General features: G+C 47.1%; 5 protein-coding genes across 5 annotated transcripts; 2 read left to right on the top strand and 3 right to left on the bottom strand.

Annotated features, from left to right (window-relative positions):
- Nucleotides 1–3,739: 3,739 nt before the first annotated feature.
- On the bottom strand, nt 3,740–5,772 carry F5147DRAFT_836128 (MFS general substrate transporter; the record flags this gene model as incomplete). The annotated part of the gene is made up of 11 exons (XM_041443988.1): nt 3,740–3,973; nt 4,023–4,163; nt 4,217–4,333; nt 4,388–4,771; nt 4,831–4,965; nt 5,014–5,100; nt 5,149–5,161; nt 5,216–5,301; nt 5,351–5,458; nt 5,511–5,530; nt 5,584–5,772. 11 exons carry the CDS (start codon nt 5,770–5,772, stop codon nt 3,790–3,792), a joined length of 1,464 nt encoding a protein of 487 aa, XP_041294112.1. The 3' UTR covers nt 3,740–3,789.
- Nucleotides 5,773–6,553: 781 nt separating this feature from the next.
- On the top strand, nt 6,554–7,703 carry F5147DRAFT_127151 (uncharacterized protein). Its single transcript, XM_041428170.1, has 5 exons — nt 6,554–6,588; nt 6,648–6,945; nt 7,004–7,232; nt 7,283–7,555; nt 7,610–7,703. Exons 2-4 carry the CDS (start codon nt 6,731–6,733, stop codon nt 7,391–7,393), a joined length of 555 nt encoding a protein of 184 aa, XP_041294113.1. The 5' UTR covers nt 6,554–6,588; nt 6,648–6,730; the 3' UTR covers nt 7,394–7,555; nt 7,610–7,703.
- An 8-nt stretch (nt 7,704–7,711) lies between these two features.
- On the bottom strand, nt 7,712–10,047 carry F5147DRAFT_836129 (MFS general substrate transporter). The gene is made up of 10 exons (XM_041443989.1): nt 9,579–10,047; nt 9,507–9,526; nt 9,347–9,454; nt 9,212–9,297; nt 9,145–9,157; nt 9,010–9,096; nt 8,827–8,961; nt 8,382–8,765; nt 8,013–8,327; nt 7,712–7,963 (listed from the first exon to the last, which is right to left on the bottom strand). The coding sequence occupies exons 1-10, from the start codon at nt 9,765–9,767 to the stop codon at nt 7,780–7,782; spliced, it is 1,521 nt and encodes a 506-aa protein (XP_041294114.1). The 5' UTR covers nt 9,768–10,047; the 3' UTR covers nt 7,712–7,779.
- Nucleotides 10,048–10,842: 795 nt separating this feature from the next.
- On the top strand, nt 10,843–12,890 carry F5147DRAFT_127162 (uncharacterized protein). Its single transcript, XM_041428171.1, has 14 exons — nt 10,843–11,098; nt 11,156–11,228; nt 11,280–11,329; nt 11,379–11,422; nt 11,479–11,498; nt 11,549–11,601; nt 11,654–11,736; nt 11,799–11,897; nt 11,950–12,089; nt 12,138–12,162; nt 12,220–12,249; nt 12,306–12,318; nt 12,371–12,433; nt 12,487–12,890. Exons 1-14 carry the CDS (start codon nt 11,013–11,015, stop codon nt 12,551–12,553), a joined length of 846 nt encoding a protein of 281 aa, XP_041294115.1. The 5' UTR covers nt 10,843–11,012; the 3' UTR covers nt 12,554–12,890.
- A 337-nt stretch (nt 12,891–13,227) lies between these two features.
- On the bottom strand, nt 13,228–14,503 carry F5147DRAFT_574588 (uncharacterized protein; the record flags this gene model as incomplete). The annotated part of the gene is made up of 2 exons (XM_041431232.1): nt 13,228–14,221; nt 14,274–14,503. The coding sequence occupies 2 exons, from the start codon at nt 14,501–14,503 to the stop codon at nt 13,228–13,230; spliced, it is 1,224 nt and encodes a 407-aa protein (XP_041294116.1).
- Between the last annotated feature and the right edge of the window lie 7,073 nt (nt 14,504–21,576).

Genomic DNA, 21,576 nt, shown 5'->3' on the forward strand with positions numbered 1-21,576 from the left:
TTCAGGAACGCCCTCATCTCACCCAAGTATTTTCTACTTCATCTGACGAGTTCTTTCTTTCCTGCATTTGTTGTTTCTTTTTCGTTTAATGTCTTCGAGTTTTTCTTTACGTCTTTTTTGTTCGTAGTTTGCAGGTCACTTAGGAAAAAGTGACCTGCAAAAAGACATAATTACTTATGTTTGCTTTTTTTCTTAATCTTCTCTTGCCGTCGCCTTTTTGAAAATTGACCGGGTTATGGTACTTTGTTGAATTATTAGTCTTTTTATATTCGTCCTGTTCGCCTCCACCCCACCCATTCCTTCACTCCTGACCTGTCTTTTTCGTTTGCCAATTATCAACTTAGGCATGTATCGCATGTATCTCACCTTGTATCTGCTGACGACCCATATTTCATTCTGTATTTATTAGGATTAGGATGCACACACTCGCTTGTTCGCCATTGTGCATGATCATGCACACTCCTTCGTTCTCCGTTTCAAGCAACCACCGTCACTCTCGCTCGTGCCATGAAACGTGCCGTTCACACTCACTATTTTTTTGATCTTATCAGTACCGGTCTCTACGTCACCTTGGAACAGTTCTTCACGGATGGAGGAAATTCTTCCTTCAACAAATGGCAGATTTATCTCTGATTATCCCTCTCCCAACCAGCTATTCGCTCCTCAAACTCATCGACGAGATTGATCTTTTATCTACCCGTGCATCCATCCCATTCCGTGAACCACCAAACTGGATCAGCACACATTCATTAACTTCGCATTCAAGCGTGTACCGTCACCGCCCCTTTGTCACCGCTTTCGTTCCTACTGCCTCCGTTCCTGTCTAAGTCACTGATCGTTTTTTCCTCGTACAGCAACTCCCAGGTCCCTCCTCTTTTGTACAAGTGCCCCTTTCTTCCCTTCTTTGTACATCCTCCCACTTTCTTTGTACGACTGCCCTCATCGCCACATACCTCGATCGTGTTTTATGACAAGGAATCAGGTACGACGCATGTACTTTTGGTCGTATTTGTACTAATCAGTGTGCACATGAATCAGAAAAAAGGTTTTACTGATAATCAGAGCGGATTCAAACAAGATTAAAAAAAAACTTTACTAACCTTGAGAGAAAATTAATGTCTGTTATGATGGCAACCTCAGTGAGTGCTGTTCAAGCCTGTGTTAGAACAATGGAGTGATTTCATAATCCCTCTAGATGCTGTATTTCGAAGATCACACCAGCTAGCCATGGTGGCACGTTGCCAAACTTAATCACGAACAGTTCGATCTTTTGCGGCGTTCGAATATTCTGCGCGCTAATCGCTGCTTTGCGACTTTATTTAACAACTTCCATGTTGATTTCATCGATAAGGCCTGGATACACGTTCCCTTGCTAATTAATTCATCGTGAAAGTTTGGAATACTGCTTTGGCAATCTAGGCGCTGGATGGTGGTATATCAAGCACGAATGCAATCGTTATATATCCACCAAGTTCCCCGACTCGCTCACACTCATCCTCTAATAGTATGACCCAAGTCTCGAATGATCCCAGTTGGTGGCCAGTCATCAATGGAAATCTTATTAGCAGCTATTTTATAGGTTTGTTCAGAGCCAGCTGCATGATGACCGTAATGACTCGATTAACTTTTGGCTGCGGTTTTGCAGTTGCCTCCTTTGCTGGGGTAATGTATGATTGGGGTGAGCAACATAACGCATGAAAAGATCACTAACATGAGATTTTTAGGACTTACGTTCGGACAAGAGGTAGGTCGACACCTTTGCAGGAGCAGTCACCTCGCTGATAACAGTTTTATAGGTCGAACTGGTCTGGGTGAGCGCACTCCCACATCAAAAGAACGATATGGAAATAACACAACTAATTTACGGCAGAGGCAGCGTTGGTCCCTGATGACCGTTCTGTATTTTGTTGTATGTATAGTAGTTTGTGTTTCAAGTGTGGTTAGCAAGTTGTACTGACGTGAACATATTTAAGGCACGTTATGTTGCAGTAGGGCACGCTGTGTAGGTTTCGACGTTCAAGCCATTGGTATTATGCTTATCAATCATTTCTCACCATCAGGATCAACATATTGTGTATGTCTCCTCGCATAGACTCTGTTTCTTTCTTGTGACGGGCGGCATACAGTCAGTGTTCCAACAATTTCGGTGACAGATGCAGTGAGTATTCCACATCAATGCCTTCCATTCCCGTCAGAACGACTGAACTCCCATGTAGGGGTGAGTGACATTCTCGAACAACTCGTTGGTTCAATATAACGACACCCACAGTTGTGAGTTTTTTGACCCTGCGAATCCCCAAAGCTGAGAACTAATCGAGTTACTGGATTCAACGTCAGGCCTCATCATATTCAATGCACTTGATTGGACGGACGAGGTTGTAAATATAATACTGGGCGGTGAGCATTACACCTCCATGATTTGACTTGACTGAGACACCATGCAAGTCATCATGATTACTCGGTTGCATGCCATGTATCAGCGATCTAGAAAGGTGCTGATATTTCTCGTTGTCATTTTTCTGGCCACCAGAATCGCCAATGTAGTGATGGGCGCAATAATGACGATGGATACTTCAGGAGGTAAGCTTTCATTATGTATGAAATATTTAAGTGCATCAGGCTCATTGACAAGTACCAGAGGAATTCGTTCTCTCAGGCACCTATCTGTGTCTGACTGAGTATGCGGGAGATTCCCCATTTTTGTCTTGCATGACTTGGGTACTTGCCACTGTATGGGAGGTCATTGCACTGTGTCTCGCAGTCTGGATTGCTGTGAAGCACTTCCGTGAACTGCGACAGCACTCGTCAGGAGGTATTATCGGGGATTGTTTTACGGTGTTGCTGCAAACTCACGTTAGTTACTTTGTGAGGTGAGCTCATAATTTAAATGCGGTTGTCTTCGCCCACTCACGTTCTTCACGTGCTAGCTTTTTTGCTGTTGCCTGCTTCCGTATTGGTTTATTCTCTCCAACGCTCATAGCGGTATGCTGACCTGTCACCAACCTCTACATGTGACCATGATTCATCATTTCTATAGAATGCATTTTCACTGGACGTTCAAATTTACTATGGTTTTACTCAAATCTTCGTCATTGCGCAGCTGTCTGTGCTAGGACCACGCCTCATTCTTGGCGTTCGAGAATACCACGCCAAGCTCGTGGCCGACTCTGATACAGCAACCGCTATGACTTCAATTGCTTTCGAAGAAAGAGTCCACGTGGAAACTAACAGTAGTGTGTAACATGGGAGTTGTTCAATATGATTGACACTTGTCGGGTATTAGTCTGCAGAATGCACGAAATTCCTTTGTATTTATTTCAAGTTTCGTCGTGGTCTTTTTAAATATTTACTACAAGCGAGCCGTTTACCTTCGGACGTTTACTTTGATAATGCCGTATTTGAAGGGCGACTCACTGAGCAGAAACATGGATGAGAAGAGGTGCGTCAGTAAACTACAACTGTTTGATGCAAAGCACTGTGGGCTTTCCATAGATTACTGTGTCATTCATGATTCGTGGTGATGCATTGTCAACACTGAAATTGATTCGTGTCTGCCACTGTCTGGAGGTTAGTGTGTTCTTTCTGCGCGAAAGAATACCATTATCATGAACCGGTCAACAGTTAGCCTTCTGCGCAATTATCACATCGATCCGACAACAAAAGTCAAAACAAGTACGATGGAGCTCTCCGTCATCAATTTAGAACTCACTAAATAAGATATCCCGAATATATTATTTGTGTGCTCTGGTATACATTATACATTCTCACTAACGGAATCCTATCCATGCGTTAGAGGAGATATCTAAAACCCTCGGGTAGTCCTAGAACTTGCTCTTCGGCTTCAGCAGCTTCGTTACACCGGGAAAGGTGTTCCCTAAATACCCAGAACATCGCAATGGACACGACGCTTGTCAAGATGCAAATAAGACACGAGTTCACGTATGAAGGACCCCAACTGGACGGCCAAAAGTATCTGTGACGGCGTCAGTACCAGCTAGAGCACGAGGTCGCTTTGAACTGACGGTGAAGTAGCGTTGCCAACTGATGCCATGGTGTTTATTAGTGCGATGGCTGCAGCGCGTTTAGACTGTGATTGGGAAAAGGTATTCATGGCCCAGGTCAAAGCGACAGCATAGGCGATTGAGCTCTGAGCCATAAGGAAACTGTGTGGAGCACGTGAACCCGTGTAATCACAGGAGGAAAGAAAGGTTCCCACAGTGACAGATATCGCATGCCCGTATTCATTGTAGAAATTGCAATGATAAACCCAGCGATGCCGACCAGTAGAGGACCGGCAATATGCCAGAAGCGATCACCAGTTACGTCGGAGTGCCTTAATTCACTATTGTTAATTCACCTATCGGACCTGCGTGAAATAAACACCGACCTGGCCACAACAAACGAGGTCGCAGTCCCCAAAATCCACGGAGGTGCGCAGAGAAAGAGGCTAGTCGTCGCGCTGTAACCCATTGTAGCGGATAGTGTCGGAAAAAAATTGCTGAATGATATCGAGGAAATGATCAAATGAAGAGCAACACCAAGCCACCATACTCTCCAATCCATAAGAGCCTCGGCAAGACCAGATAAGTTCTCTTCGGGTTTCCCTTTGTGCTCAATTTTAGCCACAACTTCTTCCTCCATCCGTTGTTTGGCCAGTATCTGTTCATCGGGCAAAAGCCAGACGCTCGGCGTTGAAGGAAAATCGGGTAAAATCCAGATTGCACACACTGCAGTGGCGATGGTCAAAGCGCCCTCCACAAAGAAGAGCCACCTGCAGCGGAAAAATCAGAACGATTTGACTTTTGAAAGTATGCGCATTTCAGCTCAGACCTCCAAGCCGTAAAACCTAATACACCGTCTAGGCTTGCTAAAATTCCTGACGCAATAAGAGCACTAAAAGCATAGCTGATGGAGGTGCCACAAAAAAGAAATGCTGTGCGTAACCCTAGTTCATCGCGCTTGTACCTAGAAGAACTTCAGTGCCTGCGGTTAGTATGTATTGAAATGTTATACCATCGTGAAAGAAGAAATATAGCTCCAGGAAAGAATGCCGCCTCTACAAATCCAATAAAGAAGCGCAAAATAAGAGCGGCATGATATCTAGAGTAGCGTTAACAGTGGACAGCATTAAGAGGTCTAGATACCAACGTTTGTACCGCACCTTTCATGATCCCTCATCAGCCAATGTCGATCAAGTGAAAGCCGTGTGACGTACTCATACACATGGTAATAGCAGCCCATGTTATCATACAGCCCGAGAGGTATAATGATGGCCTTTTCATGTGGTGTAAGACCATGTTGCTTTCAAATGATTAGATATGCCACAGGACGATAAGGTGTTAGTACATACGAAGGAGCCTGCGTGAATAGATACCCCACAAAGAAGATGCTGGTGAGTGTATTAAATTGATTCCCCGTCATTCCAAGGTCCTCTTCGAAGCCACGCAGTCTCGCTGCACTTGTAGGTGGTTAAGCCATTTTATCCTAAATGTTTTCGAAAGCCCACTTACGCTATATTAGTACGGTCCATCTGCGCAGGCGTTTTAGGCAGTCACGGGAAAAGTAAGTGCGCTGACGACTCACGATGTTCATAATGTAAACCAGAACTAGAAAGGCTACCCGAAGGTCTAACTTACGGAGAAGCCTCTTCTCCACAATTGGTCTATCAATGTCATCTAGAGGCAAAGTCAAACCGTCATCGGTGCTTCCGCTAGGGGCGGCATCGTAGCGGGAACTGCAGTCGACTGAACCAAGCAGGGGAAGATTTGACATTCCCGTGAATGAGAGAGATTTGGAGCTCCCAGATGCTGTTAGCTCGCAGTTTCGTATGTCGGTAGCCGAGTAATACAGGACCCTGTGCCGTGGTAGAAATGTCAAGCCTTTTCCGGATCCATATTCGGAGCCTAACCGCTCCCAAGTTGATATGACCTTATTCGACCTTTCACAGCACCAGTGATGTGACTAGTCTGACGGACTCTGACCTGCCAGATCAAGCCAGTGTCAGGATCATGATCATGATGGACCTGCAATTGAATAGCCCTTTGACAAGTTAGGCTGCGAGTTGTGAGGTCAATCGCATGCGGGAATTGAAATCTGGCGTATTTATTAGATGCATCATAGCTGTGCATGCAACATGCAGACAATTGGCAGAATGAGGGAAAGAGCCGATCCACCGGTCTGCCAACTGCAGTACTGCGACAAAAGGGCATCCTAACGCTTCATCCCGGAGTCCGTGTCATTACACCTGCTCGTTGAGTATATATATATAATGGAACATATGGAAAAGCGAATGGAAAGTGTGTGTTGACTAAGCATTAATTTTGTCTTAAAAAGTGTCGTTGGTCGTACCGAAGGCCACATCTAGTTCGCGTTCAGTCTTTTCCATTCTCTCTCGCAGGGGCCGTTGCAATTAATTGCCCATACTTTGAAGTCTGATCTGTCCATGGGTCGTCAGATACAAACTACCAACTTAACAACAAGTCTTCTACATGCCCTCTCTCGAATCCTTCGACTAGTTGAAAAATCAGACATGGTCATCATTGTTAAACTGAGCTCTTCATCGTCAGTTTATGACCAGCGTGACAACAGGTTCGCACTAAACGCACCAACACATGTGTGACCGTCCACCCAAACTGGTATTTTTTCAGGCAACTTTGCAACTTTTGGCCCACTCATCGTTCCTTCCCATGGTCCCTTGAGACTGAAAAGCTGTTCCAATGGGTGAATCGTGATGCATCGATGCTGGGTCGTATATCATATATCAAGCTTTCCAATCATTCTCATCTCACGCCATCCTCCCTTCGCGTCGAGTTTGTTCGGGGCCTTAACTGAAAACCCTCTCCTGTTCGTTGCGCCTCCCGATATGGTCAATTGCCAATTGGCAAGATTCACAAGTGATCGAGGACTGGAGCGCGATATCACATTTGTCATGCTAGGATTATACGGGTGTGTTTTTTCTACGTGCCACCTCCACTGAAGCTCACAGAGATCGATATATCGAAAGATGGAGTTACATAAATTCCTGCCAGGTCGAAAGTGCTCTACTTCGCCGCCAGCTTCCATTTCGATGGCGAATGGTGAGCACATGTATGGTATTTGAGTTTGACGCGTTTCTTCAGGTTCCCTATTTGATCGGTCGGACGTGCTTCCTCGTGACTCTTATACTCTCGTTAGTGCGTCTACGACAATACTCGGTGCTATCAACCATTGCAGACGTGTTTAAATCTCTGGCGGTAGGGCGTTCGCTTGTCATATGACTTCTTTCTTTTGATATTCCTCCCAGTTCTCAGGTAATATCGTTGTAGTTTGTACATCCACGAACCTTGTCATCCGTTTCCTGATGAACCATTCACCTTCTGATGTTTACTTTGATAATGCCGTACTTGAAGGGTGACTCGCTGTGCAGAAATATGAATAAGAAGAGGTGCATCAGCAAACTACAACTTTTTACTAATGCAAAGCACTGGGCTTTCCATAGATTACTGTGTCATTCGTGATTCGTTGTGATCCATTGTCAACACTGAAGCTGCTGGTTCATGTCTGCCACTGTCCAGAGGTGAGTGTCTTCTTTCTGCGCGAAAGAATACCGTTATCATGCACAGGTCAACAGCCAGTTTTCTGCGCGATTATCACACCGATCCGATAATAAAAGTCAAAACAAGTACAATGGAGCTCTCCGTCATTAATTTATTACTCACTGAATAAGATATCTTATTTGTGAGCCCTGGTACACATTTATATATTCTCACTGACGGGATCCTATTAGTCGTCAACCATGCGCTAGAGGAGATATCTAAAGCCCTCGGGTAATCCTAGAACTTGCTCTTCGGCTTGAGCAGCTTTGTTACACCGGGAAAGGTGTTCCCTAAATACCCAGAACATCGCAATGGACACGACACTTGCCAAGATGCAAATGAGATACGAGTTGACGTATGAAGGACCCCAACTGGACGGCCAAAAGTATCTGCGACATCGTCAGTACCAGCTACAGCACGAGGTCGCTGTGAACTGACGGTGAAGTAACGTTGCCAGCTGATGCCATGGTGTTTATTAGTGCAATGGCTGCAGCGCGTTTAGACTGTGATTGGGAAAAGGTATTCATGGCCCAGGTCAAAGAGACAGCAAAGGCCACTGGACTCTGAGCCATGAGGAATCTGCGTGGAGCACGTGAACCTGTGTAATCACAGAAGGAGGAAAGAAAGGCTTCCCACAGTGACAGATATCGCATGCCCGTATTCATTGTAGAAATTGCAATGATAAACCCAGCCATGCCGACGAGTAGAGGGCCGGCAATATGCCAGAAGCGATCACCAGTTATGTCGGAATGCCTTGATTCACTATTGTCAATTCACCTATCGGACCTATGTGAGGTAAATACTGACCTGGCCACGACAAACGAGGTCGCAGTCCCCAAAATCCACGGAGGTGCGCAGAGAAAGAGGCTTGTCGTCGTGCTGTAACCCATTGTAGCGGATAGTGTCGGAAAAAAATAGGCGAATGATGCCGAGGAATCGACCAAATTAAGAGTAACACCAAGCCACCATACCCTCCAATCCATAAGAGCCTCGGCAAGGCCAGAGGAGTTCTCTTCAGGCTTGCCTTCGTGCACAATTTTAGCCACAACTTCTTCTTCCATCCGTTGTTTGGCCAGTATCTGTTCATCGGGCAAAAGCCAGACGCTCGGCGTTGAAGGAAAATCGGGTAAAATCCAGATTGCACACACTGCAGTGGCGATGGTCAAAGCGCCCTCCACGAAGAAGAGCCACCTGCAGCAGAAAAGTCAGGACAAATTTACTTTTTGAAAAGCACGCGCATTTCAGCTCAGACCTCCAAGCCGTAAAACCTAATACACCGTCTAGGCTTGCTAAAATTCCTGACGCAATAAGAGCACTAAAAGCATAACTGACGGAGAGGCCGCAATAAAGAAATGCTGTGCGTAACCCTAGTTCATCGCGCTTGTACCTAGAGGAAATTCAGTACATGCTGTTGAGATGTATTGGGATATTATACCATCGTGAAAGAAGAAATACAGCTCCGGGAAAGAATGCCGCCTCTACAAATCCAATAAAGAAGCGCAAAATAAGAGCGGCATGATATCTAGAGTAGCGTTAACAGTGGACAGCATTAAGAGGTCTAGATACCAACGTTTGTACCGCACCTTTCATGATCCCTCATCAGCCAATGTCGATCAAGTGAAAGTCGTGTGACGTACTCATACACATGGTAATAGCAGCCCATGTTATCATACAGCCCGAGAGGTATAATGATGGCCTTTTCATGTGGTGTAAGATCATGTTGCTTGCAAATTATTAGATATGCCGCAGGACGACAAGGTGTTAGTACATACGAAGGAGCCTGCGTGAATAGATACCCCACAAAAAGGATGCTGGTGAGTGTATTAAATTGATTCCCCGTCATTCCAAGGTCCTCTTCGAAGTCACGCAGCCTCGCTGCACTTGTAGGTGGTTAAGCCATTTTATCCCAGATGTTTTCGAAGGCCCACTTACGCTATATTAGTACGGTCCATCTGCGCAGGCGTTTTAGGCAGTCACGAGACAATAAGTGCGCTGACGACTCACGATGTTCATAATGTAAACCAGAACTAGAAAGGCTACCCGAAGGTCTAACTTACGGAGAAGCCTCTTCTCCACAATTGGTCTATCAATGTCATCTAGAGGCAAAGTCAAACCGTCATCGGTGCTTCCGCTAGGGGCGGCATCGTAGCGGGAACTGCAGTCGACTGAACCAAGCAGGGGAAGTTTTGACATTGCTGTGAATGAGAGAGATTTGAAGCGCCCTGGTGCTGTTAGCTCGCAGTTTTGTATGTCGGTAGCCGAGTAATACAGGACCCTGTGCCGTGGTAGGACTAGTAGAAGTGTCAAGCCTCTTCCGGTTGAATATGATCGTAGCCTAACCGCTCCCAAGTTGATATGAACTTATTCGACCTTTAACGGCACCAGTGATGACACAGCGGGGAAACTGACATCATGATTTCATCACCTTTTGCCGCCAGTGAAATTACATTCGAAAGGTAATCCAGAGTGCTCTGAAACGCTCTAGGCTAGGTGTGGAATGGTCCAGCCAGCTGCCAGGTCCAGATCTGCTTTTGATTGAAATCTTGCAAGAGATAAAATGTTGAAACCCCCGATGTGTCACTAGTTTGACCTGCATCGGGCGAGTGTCAGATGGCCCTGCAATTGAATGGTCCTTTGACAAGTTAGGTTGCAAGTTGTGAGCGTCAATCGCATGCGGGAATTGAAGTCTGGCGCATTGATTGGATGCACTAGTATGCATGGAACATGTAGGCAATTGGAATGATGTACGAAAGAGCCTATCCAGGTCTGGACTCTGCCTACTTCAAAACTGCGACAAAAGGGCGTTCTAATGCTTCATCCCGGAGTCCGTGTCATTGCACTTTGGAAAAGCGAATGGAAAGTGTGTGTTGACTAAGCATTAAAACTTCTTATAAGTCACGGTGTCGTTGATGGTAGTGTAGGCCGCCGGCATCTAGTTCGCGTTCAGTCTTTCCACCCAGACCGAGGCTCGTTTCTCTCTCGCAGGGGCCATTGCAATTAATTGCCCATACTTTGAAGTCTGATCTGTCCATGTGTCGTCAGATACAAATCACCAACTTAACAATTGAAGTCTTCTAGATGCTCTGTGGCACGTCTCTCGAATCCTTTGTCATGATGTTTGAGCTCAGAGCGCTCATGACTAACGTGACAACAGGGACAGCAAAGTTCACACTAAACGCACCAACATGTGTGCATGTGACCCCCAAACTGGTATTTTTTTCAGGGAACTTTGCAACTTTTCAAAGGCCCCACTCATCGTTACTTCCCATGGACCCTTGAGACTGAAAAGCTGTTTCAATGGGTGATGCCGGGACATATATCAAGACTCATCAAGCTTTCCAATCGTTATCATCTCACGCCATCCTCCCTTCCGACAACAGCGTTGAGTGTGTTCGGGGCCTTAAGTGAAAACCTTTCCTGTTCGTTGCGCCTCCCGATATGGTCAACTGGCAAGATTCACAAGTGATCGAGGACTGGAGCGCAGTTCTCGTCGATATTACATTTGTCATGCTAGGATTATACGGGTGTGTTTCTCCTTCATGCCTCCACTGAAGCTCACACAGAGATCGATATATCGAAAGATGGAGTTACATAAATTCCTGCCAGGTTGAAAGTGCTCTACTTCGTCGCCAGCTTCCATTTCGATGGCGAATGGTGAGTACATTTATCGTGTCGTCTATGATTGAGTTTGACGCGTTTCTTCAGGTTCCCTATTTGATCGGTCGGACGTGCTTTCTCGTGACTCTTATACTCTCGTCAGTGTGTCTACGACAATACTCGGTGCTAGTACTCATCCAGTTTCAGCTCCGTGACCAGCGTCGCCATCCCGTCCCATATGGACTGCTATTGTAAGCATCAGAGCAACCACTGCATTCGTTTCCCTTACACTTGTCAACCATTGCAGACGTGTTGAAATTCCTGGCGGTAGGGCGTTCGCTTGTCATATGACTTCCTTCTTTTGATATTCGTCCCAGTTCTCGTGTAATATCGTTGTGGTTTGTACATCCATGAACCTTGTCATCCGGACGTGAGTCTCCCTCCTGTTCTTGGTGGTTACCTGGTCTCATACCACGTTCAAGATGGACTGTTTGGAAGACCAACCGTTTTGTCTGTCTGTTCATGGGGCTCATAATTGTAGGACACTGGTTCATGATGATTCTTAGTATGCATCCCACATCCGTATACACGCCAGCAACCTGACCTCTCACCCCTCCACAAAAACAGACTCAAAAGAAACAAAAATCTCATCATCACCTCCAACTTCCGAATTCTGCGGATTCATGATTGTGAATCCCAGATATTCAGCTGCTACGTCCCTGTACAGTGAGTCCCGGCTGGTCTCGTATCAAAGCACAGTACTTAAGATTCATGACAGCTACGATACTAGACTTTGTACTCTTGAAACTGGCGATCTTCGGCTATTGGCGCTCCTCGTCATTGTCTCTCGTCACGATCATCCGTACCCAAGGCATCATCCTGTATTTCATCGTGTTTTTTGCTAGTGTCCTTCCGGCCGTGCGTTCTTTTCTTTGTCGTGTCGTGCTTGTGCTGAAGTATGTCTAGATCTTTTCTTGGCTGAACCTCAATTGTGAGTGGCGACCACGTGTCCTGAGGCGATGTTGATTGATTGATGGGGTGATATAAGATGTCATGAATTTGTTCTTTGCTTGGCCTGGTACGTCCATATCGAGATTCGATCTTTTTTTGGTGCTCACTGACGGGGAACTGTAGCGACTTGTGTCATGTACGACACCCCTCCCCTCCTCACGCCGACATTTACTCACACTTTTGCATAGGACGATAGCATCAAGCTACGCAGTGATTCCAACATTCCCCACGCCTCAGAGTACAAGCCACAGGTAAGCCATCCGATCCATTCTATCCATGACCACCCTCACGCGGTACTCGTCAGGGCTCCCGTGAATGCGACGGTGGAGAAATCAAACGTGCGGATTGTGAATGCTGTTTTGTCTGAGTGACCACGGCGGGCGGTTTTTCGGCTTAGTTTGGTTATGAAGAGATAGTGTTGGATTCGATCGGGTGGGAAGGTGTTGTAGTACTTACTGCGTTGCAAGTCTTGTACTACCCAAGTCCAACCTTTAAACATGGTTCATGCAACGTTCACAGCACCTTCAAGTTCTTGCTGCGGCGTCGCCAAAACCGATATTCCACTCAAATAAATCAAATAAGAAAAAAGGCAAGGAAAGTCTAAGCAAATACGATGTATGTATGTATGTATATAGCCAACCATAAGACGAGTTGAAGTGAGGTATGATATGATACATGCGTCGACGGAGCGTGAGGGTGCGCGTACTATGCTGGGGATGTGTTGGAGCTTGGGGTCCGAGCTATAAATATATGAGGGAAGGAATGAGGCGGTGGCTAGGTGGCTACGGAATGAACGTCCGCTGTGTATAGTAATAGATGGAATAAACGATCAAGGGAACGTCGTTGTACTCGATTAATGTAACAAGCGCAGGAATCCAATGTCCAGTATAGAGAGAAAGAGAAAAGGAAAAGGGAGTCCTAGTCCAAGCAATAAGAGATACGACGGCCCTAAGAACGATCAACGTGAGGGGCAATCCGAGCGTGCTCCGCTTTACCTCCTAGGCGCGGGGAGATAAGGGAGATCCAAGGTCCTTGATAGCTCGACTCACTGACAACGCGAAGGGCTCTTTTGTCTCTGTCCATTCCCCTGCCCTAGGCTATTTCCTTGTCCATCACTCCCAGCCCACAAGTGGGGGTACTCGCATCCGCCCATTCCTAAAGATGAAGACGGAGACTCGGCGAGCGCTACGATAGGGATCGTGAATCTCTTCCTTGGTGGACCCATGGGCTTCATCGGTGCATCCAACGGCTTGACCTCCATCGTTCCTAAGTCTATCGGAGAGGGCACTGATGATGCGCGGCGTGGGTAGAAATTTGATATTGGGCCGGCAGAGGCAGGCATCGATTTATCGCGCGTAGGTTCACGCATAGAGTTGTGCATATGGGGATAATAGGAATGCTCAGCAGGAGCATCATCCACGTCCGAGTTCAGGATAAAGGCTTCTTCTGGATAGTCGCATTCCAGGTTTGGACTGGTAGTATTGCTATTGGCAGGAGACCCTGGTGGGCTACTTGAGGCGAGAGAGGCAGTTGTGAGAGAGGGAGTGGAGAATTCAGTATCTGATGCGAAGAGGGAGCAGTCTGTGTCTGAGTTATAGCATGATTCTGGTTCTGAGAAGGGGTCCTGGGTTGAACCAGCAGTTGTGCTGTCCAAAAGAGGGATGAAAGCAAAGCGTTTTCGGGGAGGGAGGTTACTCTTTATTATGGGGAGAGGAGAGGGAGTTGTGCGTGATGGAGGGAGAGGAGGAGGTGGGACTGGTATGTTATGTGGTTTAAGCTCTGCTGATTGGATCGGTCTACAGCGTTGCTTTGACGGGGACGCGAATAAGATTGAATTTGGGTGAAGGTCGAGCGCTGGATAACCTGTTGTTGGTGGTGGTGAAGCCGGTGAAGCCGATACTGTTGTTGGATTTAGTGGGAGGAGTGGGATTGGTACGTTGCGAAGAAATACGCCAGAGTAAGGCCTAGATGAAAGTGGGTCGTGACTCTGCTGGGCACGAGGCAGGGAACGTTGAATCATCTTGAGCTCAAGTACGTCCCTATAAACCCCCAAAGGTCAGTATATGAAATTAACAAAGTCGTGTGACTGACTCGTATGAGAGACGTTGTGAGATTTCAGTGGGTGTTCTATCCCACTCATCAGCTTGAAAGACTTGTTCAGTTCCAAATGCGACATGTTTCTTGCAAGTGCCATCGTCCGTGTCAGATTCTACGGGGGTGGCAGAGCCAGAATGCGAAGGAGATTTTAAACAAGATTTCATGCGAGGTAGAGAAGGTCTACAAGTTGAAGGATCGTCGCAGCTGTCGTCAACCTCGCTCATAGTAAAATAGTATTTGAACATCCCATAAACTATAACTTTTCTTCTTTCAAGCCTATCGGGCATGCACGGAAACGGATGATCCCGTGATTTGATCCGTGGTGGGCCACTGGCCAAGCCACAACCAGACCACTTGGCCAGACCACCAGACCACTCCAGACCACCAGAACCCTGAATCCAAGCATTTATTTTGACACTCCAAGCCTCAGGCCTCAACGTTGGCCCGCTGCACATGGGTAATTACCCATGTACTGCTCTAACACCTCACCTTCATTCTTATTAAATTGCCATTGGTTTCTATTTCAGGATCACCGCATGCACCACAACGAGTCACCCACACCTCCCAACGGCTCACAATGCCCACAATATTGATCTCCCGAACACGACCGAAACCAAAACCTTCTCATTCAAAGTTTCATCACTCTGTATCCATTCAAAAATAGAAATAGACCATGGCTTCGAAATTTGAATTGCTTGCATGCCTTGGACCGTTGTGGCCATCGTAGGCTACCTTTCGGTACCGCTTTATCAGCAAGTTGGGTGGGACGCGCTAGTACTCCATGTTCTAGTGCACGCCTGGTTCGGGTACTACCTATACTTGGATCCTGACGACACAGCTCGCCAACCGTTGCAATTTACTTCCGGTGCGTCGCAAACACATCTCTCAATTCAGACTACTCAACTTGGACCCACCCACAATTATCTTTTTGATTCCGATTCAGTCCAACGTCCTTGACAAGGCCAGCGAGGATGCCACACTCCGCACGTCATATCATCAACAACCAGGTGGGGTTCTACTTCTACCGTAGTTACGTTCTACACTTCTACAACGGTGGCGTGTTATACTTCTTGCCAGTGTGATCTTCCACGCTTCTACAACGGTGGCGCCTCATACTTTTACCACAGTTACGTGTGGCGCCTCATACTTCTACTAATGTGATATTCCGTCCTTCTCTCACTAGCATACTATCCGTAAGTAGCTTGCTCTTTACATCCACCACCATTGGTCACCGGTTCACCGGTGTCACCCTCCATCAGATCGGAAACTCCTGATGTCATCATCATGCAATGTCAACAGATGACGCTTGGGATCCTGAATAATACCAATGTGTGGATGGATTTGAAGATGAGAATACAGAACTAAGATTGTTGAAGCTGAAGCTAGCTATCGTAGCGCGCAACAACAGCGATACAAAGCGCCGGTAAGACAGCGCATATCTATCACCTTGCTATCACCGCGGTACTTGCAATAACACATCCTATAAACAGCCAAGTAAGTCCGTTTTATCTAGTTGCCATCAAGCGCCTTACATCTAAATGATTTCATATCTGGGTTGGAAGTTGATACGGTGTTGTTGATATTTTCTGAGCATAGCTGCGGCTGGGATTTGACCTAATTATGGAGTGCCCGTTATGCAGCGACGACAACGACCACGATAACTGCTAATAATATCGATCCCCGACTACAGGACGAAGGTCACCGAGTCGGAGTAACGCTTGAACCCCGATTTCAACGCCGATGCCGACGGGGATGTATAGCCGCTTAGCACTCAGGACTTGGTCGTTGATCACCGGCACCCAGCAGGGCATCCGGATCTATCATACCCCGCACGTCCACATCCGAAGAGCAGAATCCAGACGTCATACTTACACGCGATATTTTTCCCCAGATCGGATACTGTACTAGATCGGAGACCTCCTCGGATGTGACGCGAAAGAACGTGAACGACTGCGTGCAAGAACCTAGCAACAGCGCTTATTATTACACCTGAAACACGGTCAGAAAGTTCCATGTATGGACAGATGCGATGTATATCCCGAGACATTTATGAGTGTATCGATTTTGAATTTGGGCAGCATCTGTCACGGACTGTTATGTGATCACCAGCTGAGTGACTTGGTGTCCGCTTACTGGTAACTGATGATATTGGGGACTTGACAGAATCAGTATCGATAATGAATATGATTCATATCCAGGTCGGAACTTCCAAGTGGGTTTCGTCTAAACTTGAACATGGCACACTGAAACCTATTTTCCAGAGGGTCACCGTGCAACAGCTAATAAAATGATGTCATGGTTATTGAGCTGGGAGGTCCGGCCGGGCCCGACGGATTCAGGATTCCGAGGAGCGACCACTGGAAACTCGGTCGTTAGTCGGGAAATCTGAGTCCGAGTCACTTGGCAGGGCAAAAAGCCCAAGGAGATCGCCCGGAACTATCGCACCCTGCACGTCTACATCCGAAGAGCAGAGTCTGGACGTCATAATCATATTTACATCCCATATACTTTTCAAGATCGGAAATACGTCAGGTGTTCATGCGAGACCCCGTGGATTGTGGTGAATGGAGGTGCGGAGCAAGCTTCATGACTTACTGACGTAGTAACTATAATAACAGTCAGTTGATATGGTCATGCCTCCATGCATCCCCAGGGGGCTTTTATCAATTGGTTGAACGTTAGAAATCTAATGCACCCTCTGTCAGAAAGTTTGTGAGGTTTCTTTTCTCTGACCTGCATGTGTCTAATGGTATCAGACGGAGAATTTGTACAAATAGGTCTCCATAGTCTGCTCTAAAAGGAAACTGTAGTCCAATACACAGTATGATGTATACGAAATGCCAATGAAAACCACTCGGATCCCCAATCTCAGGAGCAAAATGAATCTACAGTATTTCTATCGTCCTGACGTCCATCAAGTCCTGAACAGAAACCACATCTTTGACTTGCGCAATGATATCACGATCCGACGCGACCCTCTTGTGTTCTCCGCCGCGCTGCCGCACTAGTAAAAATGCGCCAAAAGGCTGCCCAAGACGAACAAGTAACCGTAATGCCCGCAATTCTGGATCATCCACCCCCTGTTTGACAAGAGAATGACTAGGTGAGTCATCCGACGGAGAAGGCGGCATCCAATCATCCTCTTCGATCTCTGTATTGTCTTGAAGATCTACAAAGTCTGATAACTCGAGGAGAGACCGATCCCAGGGACGGACGAGCATGAAGGTTTGCTGAGAGGGCCTTGTCCGCAAGAACTGGACGATCGGGTTTTTGGTGGTGATCAGCAGGTCTTCAAGCCCGTCTGCCTTGACTTCAGATCGAGTCTCCTGGGATGTACTATAGCTCAGACTGACATTTGTGACACGGAATATCATGCAAGGCAGATGCAGTCTGCAGTTCGAGAAACGAGCAGCGCTCGTGTTATCAAGCCGGTCGTAAAGTTCCGAAGCCAAATCCACAACCATGGGATTTTGTCGCAGGGAAGAGATGGTTGTCTGAATCTGATCTTCGGATAAAGATGGAAGGGCACCCGGAGGAGTGGCATAAGAAGTGATATAGGCCGGAACCTATGCTAGCAATGCGGATGAGACTGGGTCTATCCCGGACGAGCATCATCCTCTCCGCGATCTAGAACCTGGATACATCTTCCGGGTTGCTATTCCCCGACGTTGCTGAAAAAATCGTTCAGGAATCTTAAATCACGGTCCAATCATTGAAGGCCAAGCTTCCGTTTAGGTAGGATTTACGTTTCGCAGGCATCGTGATTTTTCTTTCTTATTCGATTTTCTTTCTTTTCGTTTGACTGTTCTTCTGTTAATAGGATCGTGGAGGTGGGTGGGTGTATTTTTTCAGGCTTTCGAGACGTGCTACTAATGATTGGACTTGAATGCATAGCCTGCCAGACAGCAATTTGCGGATCATGATTCAACTTGTCGCGGTCCCACTCACAAAGAGTTCTAAAGGACAAAGGGTAGTACATTGGGAAGTGTCGAGACTTGGAGCATGAGTTGAACTGGGGCACTCATGCATGTCAGTGTGATGAGGTGATCGGGCATTAGTCTAGTGGTATCGGACGGCGAAGAGGTGCAGCCATGGTCACTTTGAAAGGAAACTGTAGATACATACACATGTAGTATGATACATAGAAATGAAAACTGCCCGGATCCCTAATCTTTGGGGAAAAACATGCATCTACAGTATTTCTATCGGCCTGACGTCCATCAAGTCTCGGACAGAAGTCACGTCTTTGACTTGCGCAATGATATCACGATCCGACGCGACCCTTTGATATTCTCCCCCACGTTGCCGCGCTAGCAAAAATGCTCCAAAAGGCTGCCCAAGGCGAACAACCAACCGCAATACTCGCGATTCTAGATCATCCACCTCCCGTTTTACAACAGAACGGCTAGGTAAGTCGTCAGATGGAGACGAGGGCGGCGTCCAATAATCCCCTTCGTTCTCCGAATCGTCTTGCAGATCTGTAAAGTCTGGTAGCTCAAGGAGAGACCGATCCCAGGGACGGACAAGGATAAAAGTTTGTTGAGTGGGCCTTGTCGGCGAGAATTGAACAATCGGCTGTGCAGTGGTGACCAACAGGTCACAAAGCCCGTCTGCCTTGACTTCATATCGAGTCTCCTGGGATGAATCGTAGCTTAGACCGACCTCTGTGACACGGAATACAACGCAAGGCAGATGCAATCTGCAGTTCGCGAAACGAGCAGCACTCGTGTTATCAAGCCGGTTGTAAAGTTCCGAAGCAAACTCCACAACCATGGGATTTTGCCGCAATGAAGAGATAGTTGTCTGGATCTCATCTTCGGACAAGGATAGAAGGGTGCGTGGAGGAGTGGCGTAAGAAGTAATATAGGCCGGAAGACAGCTGTTGAACTCGGAAGCTTGTCCAATCCAGTCGAGGACGGTGATGTCTCCCGACCGAGCCACGATCTCCTGTAGGAGTCGCCCGAGCGCGTTCTGCTTCTTCTCGCCATACATGACAGGTAGGTGGACACCGAAGATACCAAACAATGAGTACGCGACGTCTTCTTGCAATGTCGTGACACGAGATGACGCCCATTGAAGTCTCTGTCGAGCGTCGCTCATCCCAGGACGAAAGGATATCAAGGTCCGTGCATCTATTCCTGTCGCATCCTGCAACTCCTTCATGATTGCAGGGGACTCTTTGTGGTTGGAAGAGCGATCGTCGAGATACAATGACCAATCTTTCTGATAGAATATTACAACTTTCGGAGCGACGAACTCTTGAAAGGTCCATCCTCGTTTGTTCCAAACACTTCTCGCCAGTTCACCGGGTTCAGACGAAGAGGGTACATCGGATAGGTAGACAATAGTGAGCGCTGAATGGCGGTACCAGACGAACATGGAGTTGACCGATTCTTGAAGCTCGGTGTTGCTCTTCTTGTCGATGCAACATGTGTCCATCCAAGCCCAGCGATATCCAGCATCACGGGCGACATTGCAGAATGACTGCAGTTTTGCGATCCCGGCAAGTCCATTCAACTCGCGCACATCTTTATCTTGGATGTCGTGCAGTAGCGCCTCCATCTCCTCCCACCTGTGTGATAGCAGGACGCAACGGAAGTACGTTGCCACTACATCTTTGATGCGCTCTGCTCGAAGATTCGAATCCTTCGTTGGAAATGAGACAAGCTCGTTGTACTCTGGACTCTTTTTGAAGGCGTTTATTTGTGCCACTCTATCGCACAAAAGACCCCTGGAGGTATTAAGCAGACGCAGCGGGGCAAATTCGAGTTCCATCCAAACTGCTCTTTGAATGGCGTCTTCTGCTTCCGATGGAGAGACATACTGCTGACGCAGATCTACAGAACGAGATAGGCATTTTCGAGATCATACAGAAGTTTCCCATGGCTTACCTCGTATCTGAGCTTCGGGAGAATCGTCCAGCTTGGACAACATGATTTTGAATGCCTCAATGGCTTCGTCGTAACGTTGTGCGCCACGCAGCGCTGTATGCGTCAACTCATATCCAACGTGGGATGAAGGATTGAGTTCGGTAGCCTATGTATGCATCGCAGAAGTTAACATGGGGTACGAAATCATAGGTGCCACGTACCTTTTGCGCATCGAGAAACGCCTCCTCCCATAGCATTTTCCCCAACTTCGCCCTGCTGCGATTTGCGAAGACGACGTGGGTTCCAGAATCCAGGTCTATCACCGCCGAGTACAAGTCAATCGCCCTGTCAAAATCGCTTGCAGCGAGGGCAGCATCTCCGCCGGTAAGAAGGGGCGCGCTGCATTTTTCCGTAAACGCTAAGTGAAATGCAGGTGAGGATTGTAGCCTGCATGACATTTCAAACTCCAGACTCACCGTTGAACCATTCAAGGCAGATGGCATTCGTTATTTCATCGATACTGTCCATCATGTATCGGTATGATCTCACGGCATCCTGAAGTTTACCTGCCAGAAGGAGTGCATCGCAACATCTCTGGTGTGCAGTCAACCACAAATATTTGAGATCCCAGCCGAAGAGCTGAACAAGGGACTTGGTTATGAAAACCTTTCGGCTGTGTGTTGACGTACCACCACCAAATCCTCGTATATTTCATCAATGTTCGATTTCGATGATGGATCACGGCAGTCGAGAGCGGCAGTGAAATGGTCGGCGGCTTCTTCGTGACATACGCCACCCAAGGCTTTGATTCCGAGTTGAACGTGTAGATATGCCTGATGTACGAGTTGTAAAGATGAGTGTTGATTACCAAGCATAGATGATACTTACTTGCACGACACGACATGCGAGAGTGTCGGCATGTGGACAACCGGTAGTGAGTTCTTTGAGGAGCAGGTTTGCCTCGTCCTGTTGATCCGCATTGAACAACGCGATTACCTAAAATATGCGATGATGCGTGGAGGACGTCAGGCAAATATAACATACCTTGATCAAGAGCAGGAAATGAAGGGTTTGTGAATCTTGGTCCGTGTACATTGATGCAACATCAAATGCTGCCCTCGCATCTGGGACATGGCCTTGTCTGCAGAGAGCGATACCCTTAGAGATATAGCCTGTCAACGAGGGCTGAATGCTAATGGACTATGTCACCGTCGAGTAAGTCTTTTGAAAGGGGGCAGTGACGGGTCAGCAAATCCCACATTCATTGCATCCCGAAGGGCATGGTCCCAGTCGTGTTTCCGCGCCATAACGAATGAACGATGAGCATAGGAAGTATGGTTGTTCGGATTGGTATTGATATCTTGAGTCAGTAGTTCTTCGGCGGTAGATAAGTCTCCGTTTACACATGCAATACGGGCGGTTGTGAT

Source organism: Suillus discolor, assembly GCF_016758755.1.
Source record: "Suillus discolor strain FC423 chromosome Unknown F5147scaffold_20, whole genome shotgun sequence".
NCBI classification, from domain to species: domain Eukaryota; kingdom Fungi; phylum Basidiomycota; class Agaricomycetes; order Boletales; family Suillaceae; genus Suillus; species Suillus discolor.

Coding starts and splice junctions, on each gene's coding strand:
- F5147DRAFT_836129 (XM_041443989.1), bottom strand. CDS start 9,767: ATGTCAAAACTTCCCCTGCTTGGTTCAGTCGACTGCAGTTCCCGCTAC. Junction 9,527..9,578: donor TGGTTTACATTATGAACATC/GTGAGTCGTCAG, acceptor ACGCCTGCGCAG/ATGGACCGTACTAATATAGC. Junction 8,328..8,381: donor ACCTCGTTTGTCGTGGCCAG/GTCAGTATTTAC, acceptor TAGTGAATCAAG/GCATTCCGACATAACTGGTG.
- F5147DRAFT_127162 (XM_041428171.1), top strand. CDS start 11,013: ATGGTCAACTGGCAAGATTCACAAGTGATCGAGGACTGGAGCGCAGTT. Junction 11,423..11,478: donor GTCCCATATGGACTGCTATT/GTAAGCATCAGA, acceptor CAACCATTGCAG/ACGTGTTGAAATTCCTGGCG. Junction 12,434..12,486: donor CCTCAGAGTACAAGCCACAG/GTAAGCCATCCG, acceptor GGTACTCGTCAG/GGCTCCCGTGAATGCGACGG.
- F5147DRAFT_127151 (XM_041428170.1), top strand. CDS start 6,731: ATGCATCGATGCTGGGTCGTATATCATATATCAAGCTTTCCAATCATT. Junction 6,946..7,003: donor GTCATGCTAGGATTATACGG/GTGTGTTTTTTC, acceptor ATATATCGAAAG/ATGGAGTTACATAAATTCCT. Junction 7,233..7,282: donor ACGTGTTTAAATCTCTGGCG/GTAGGGCGTTCG, acceptor TATTCCTCCCAG/TTCTCAGGTAATATCGTTGT.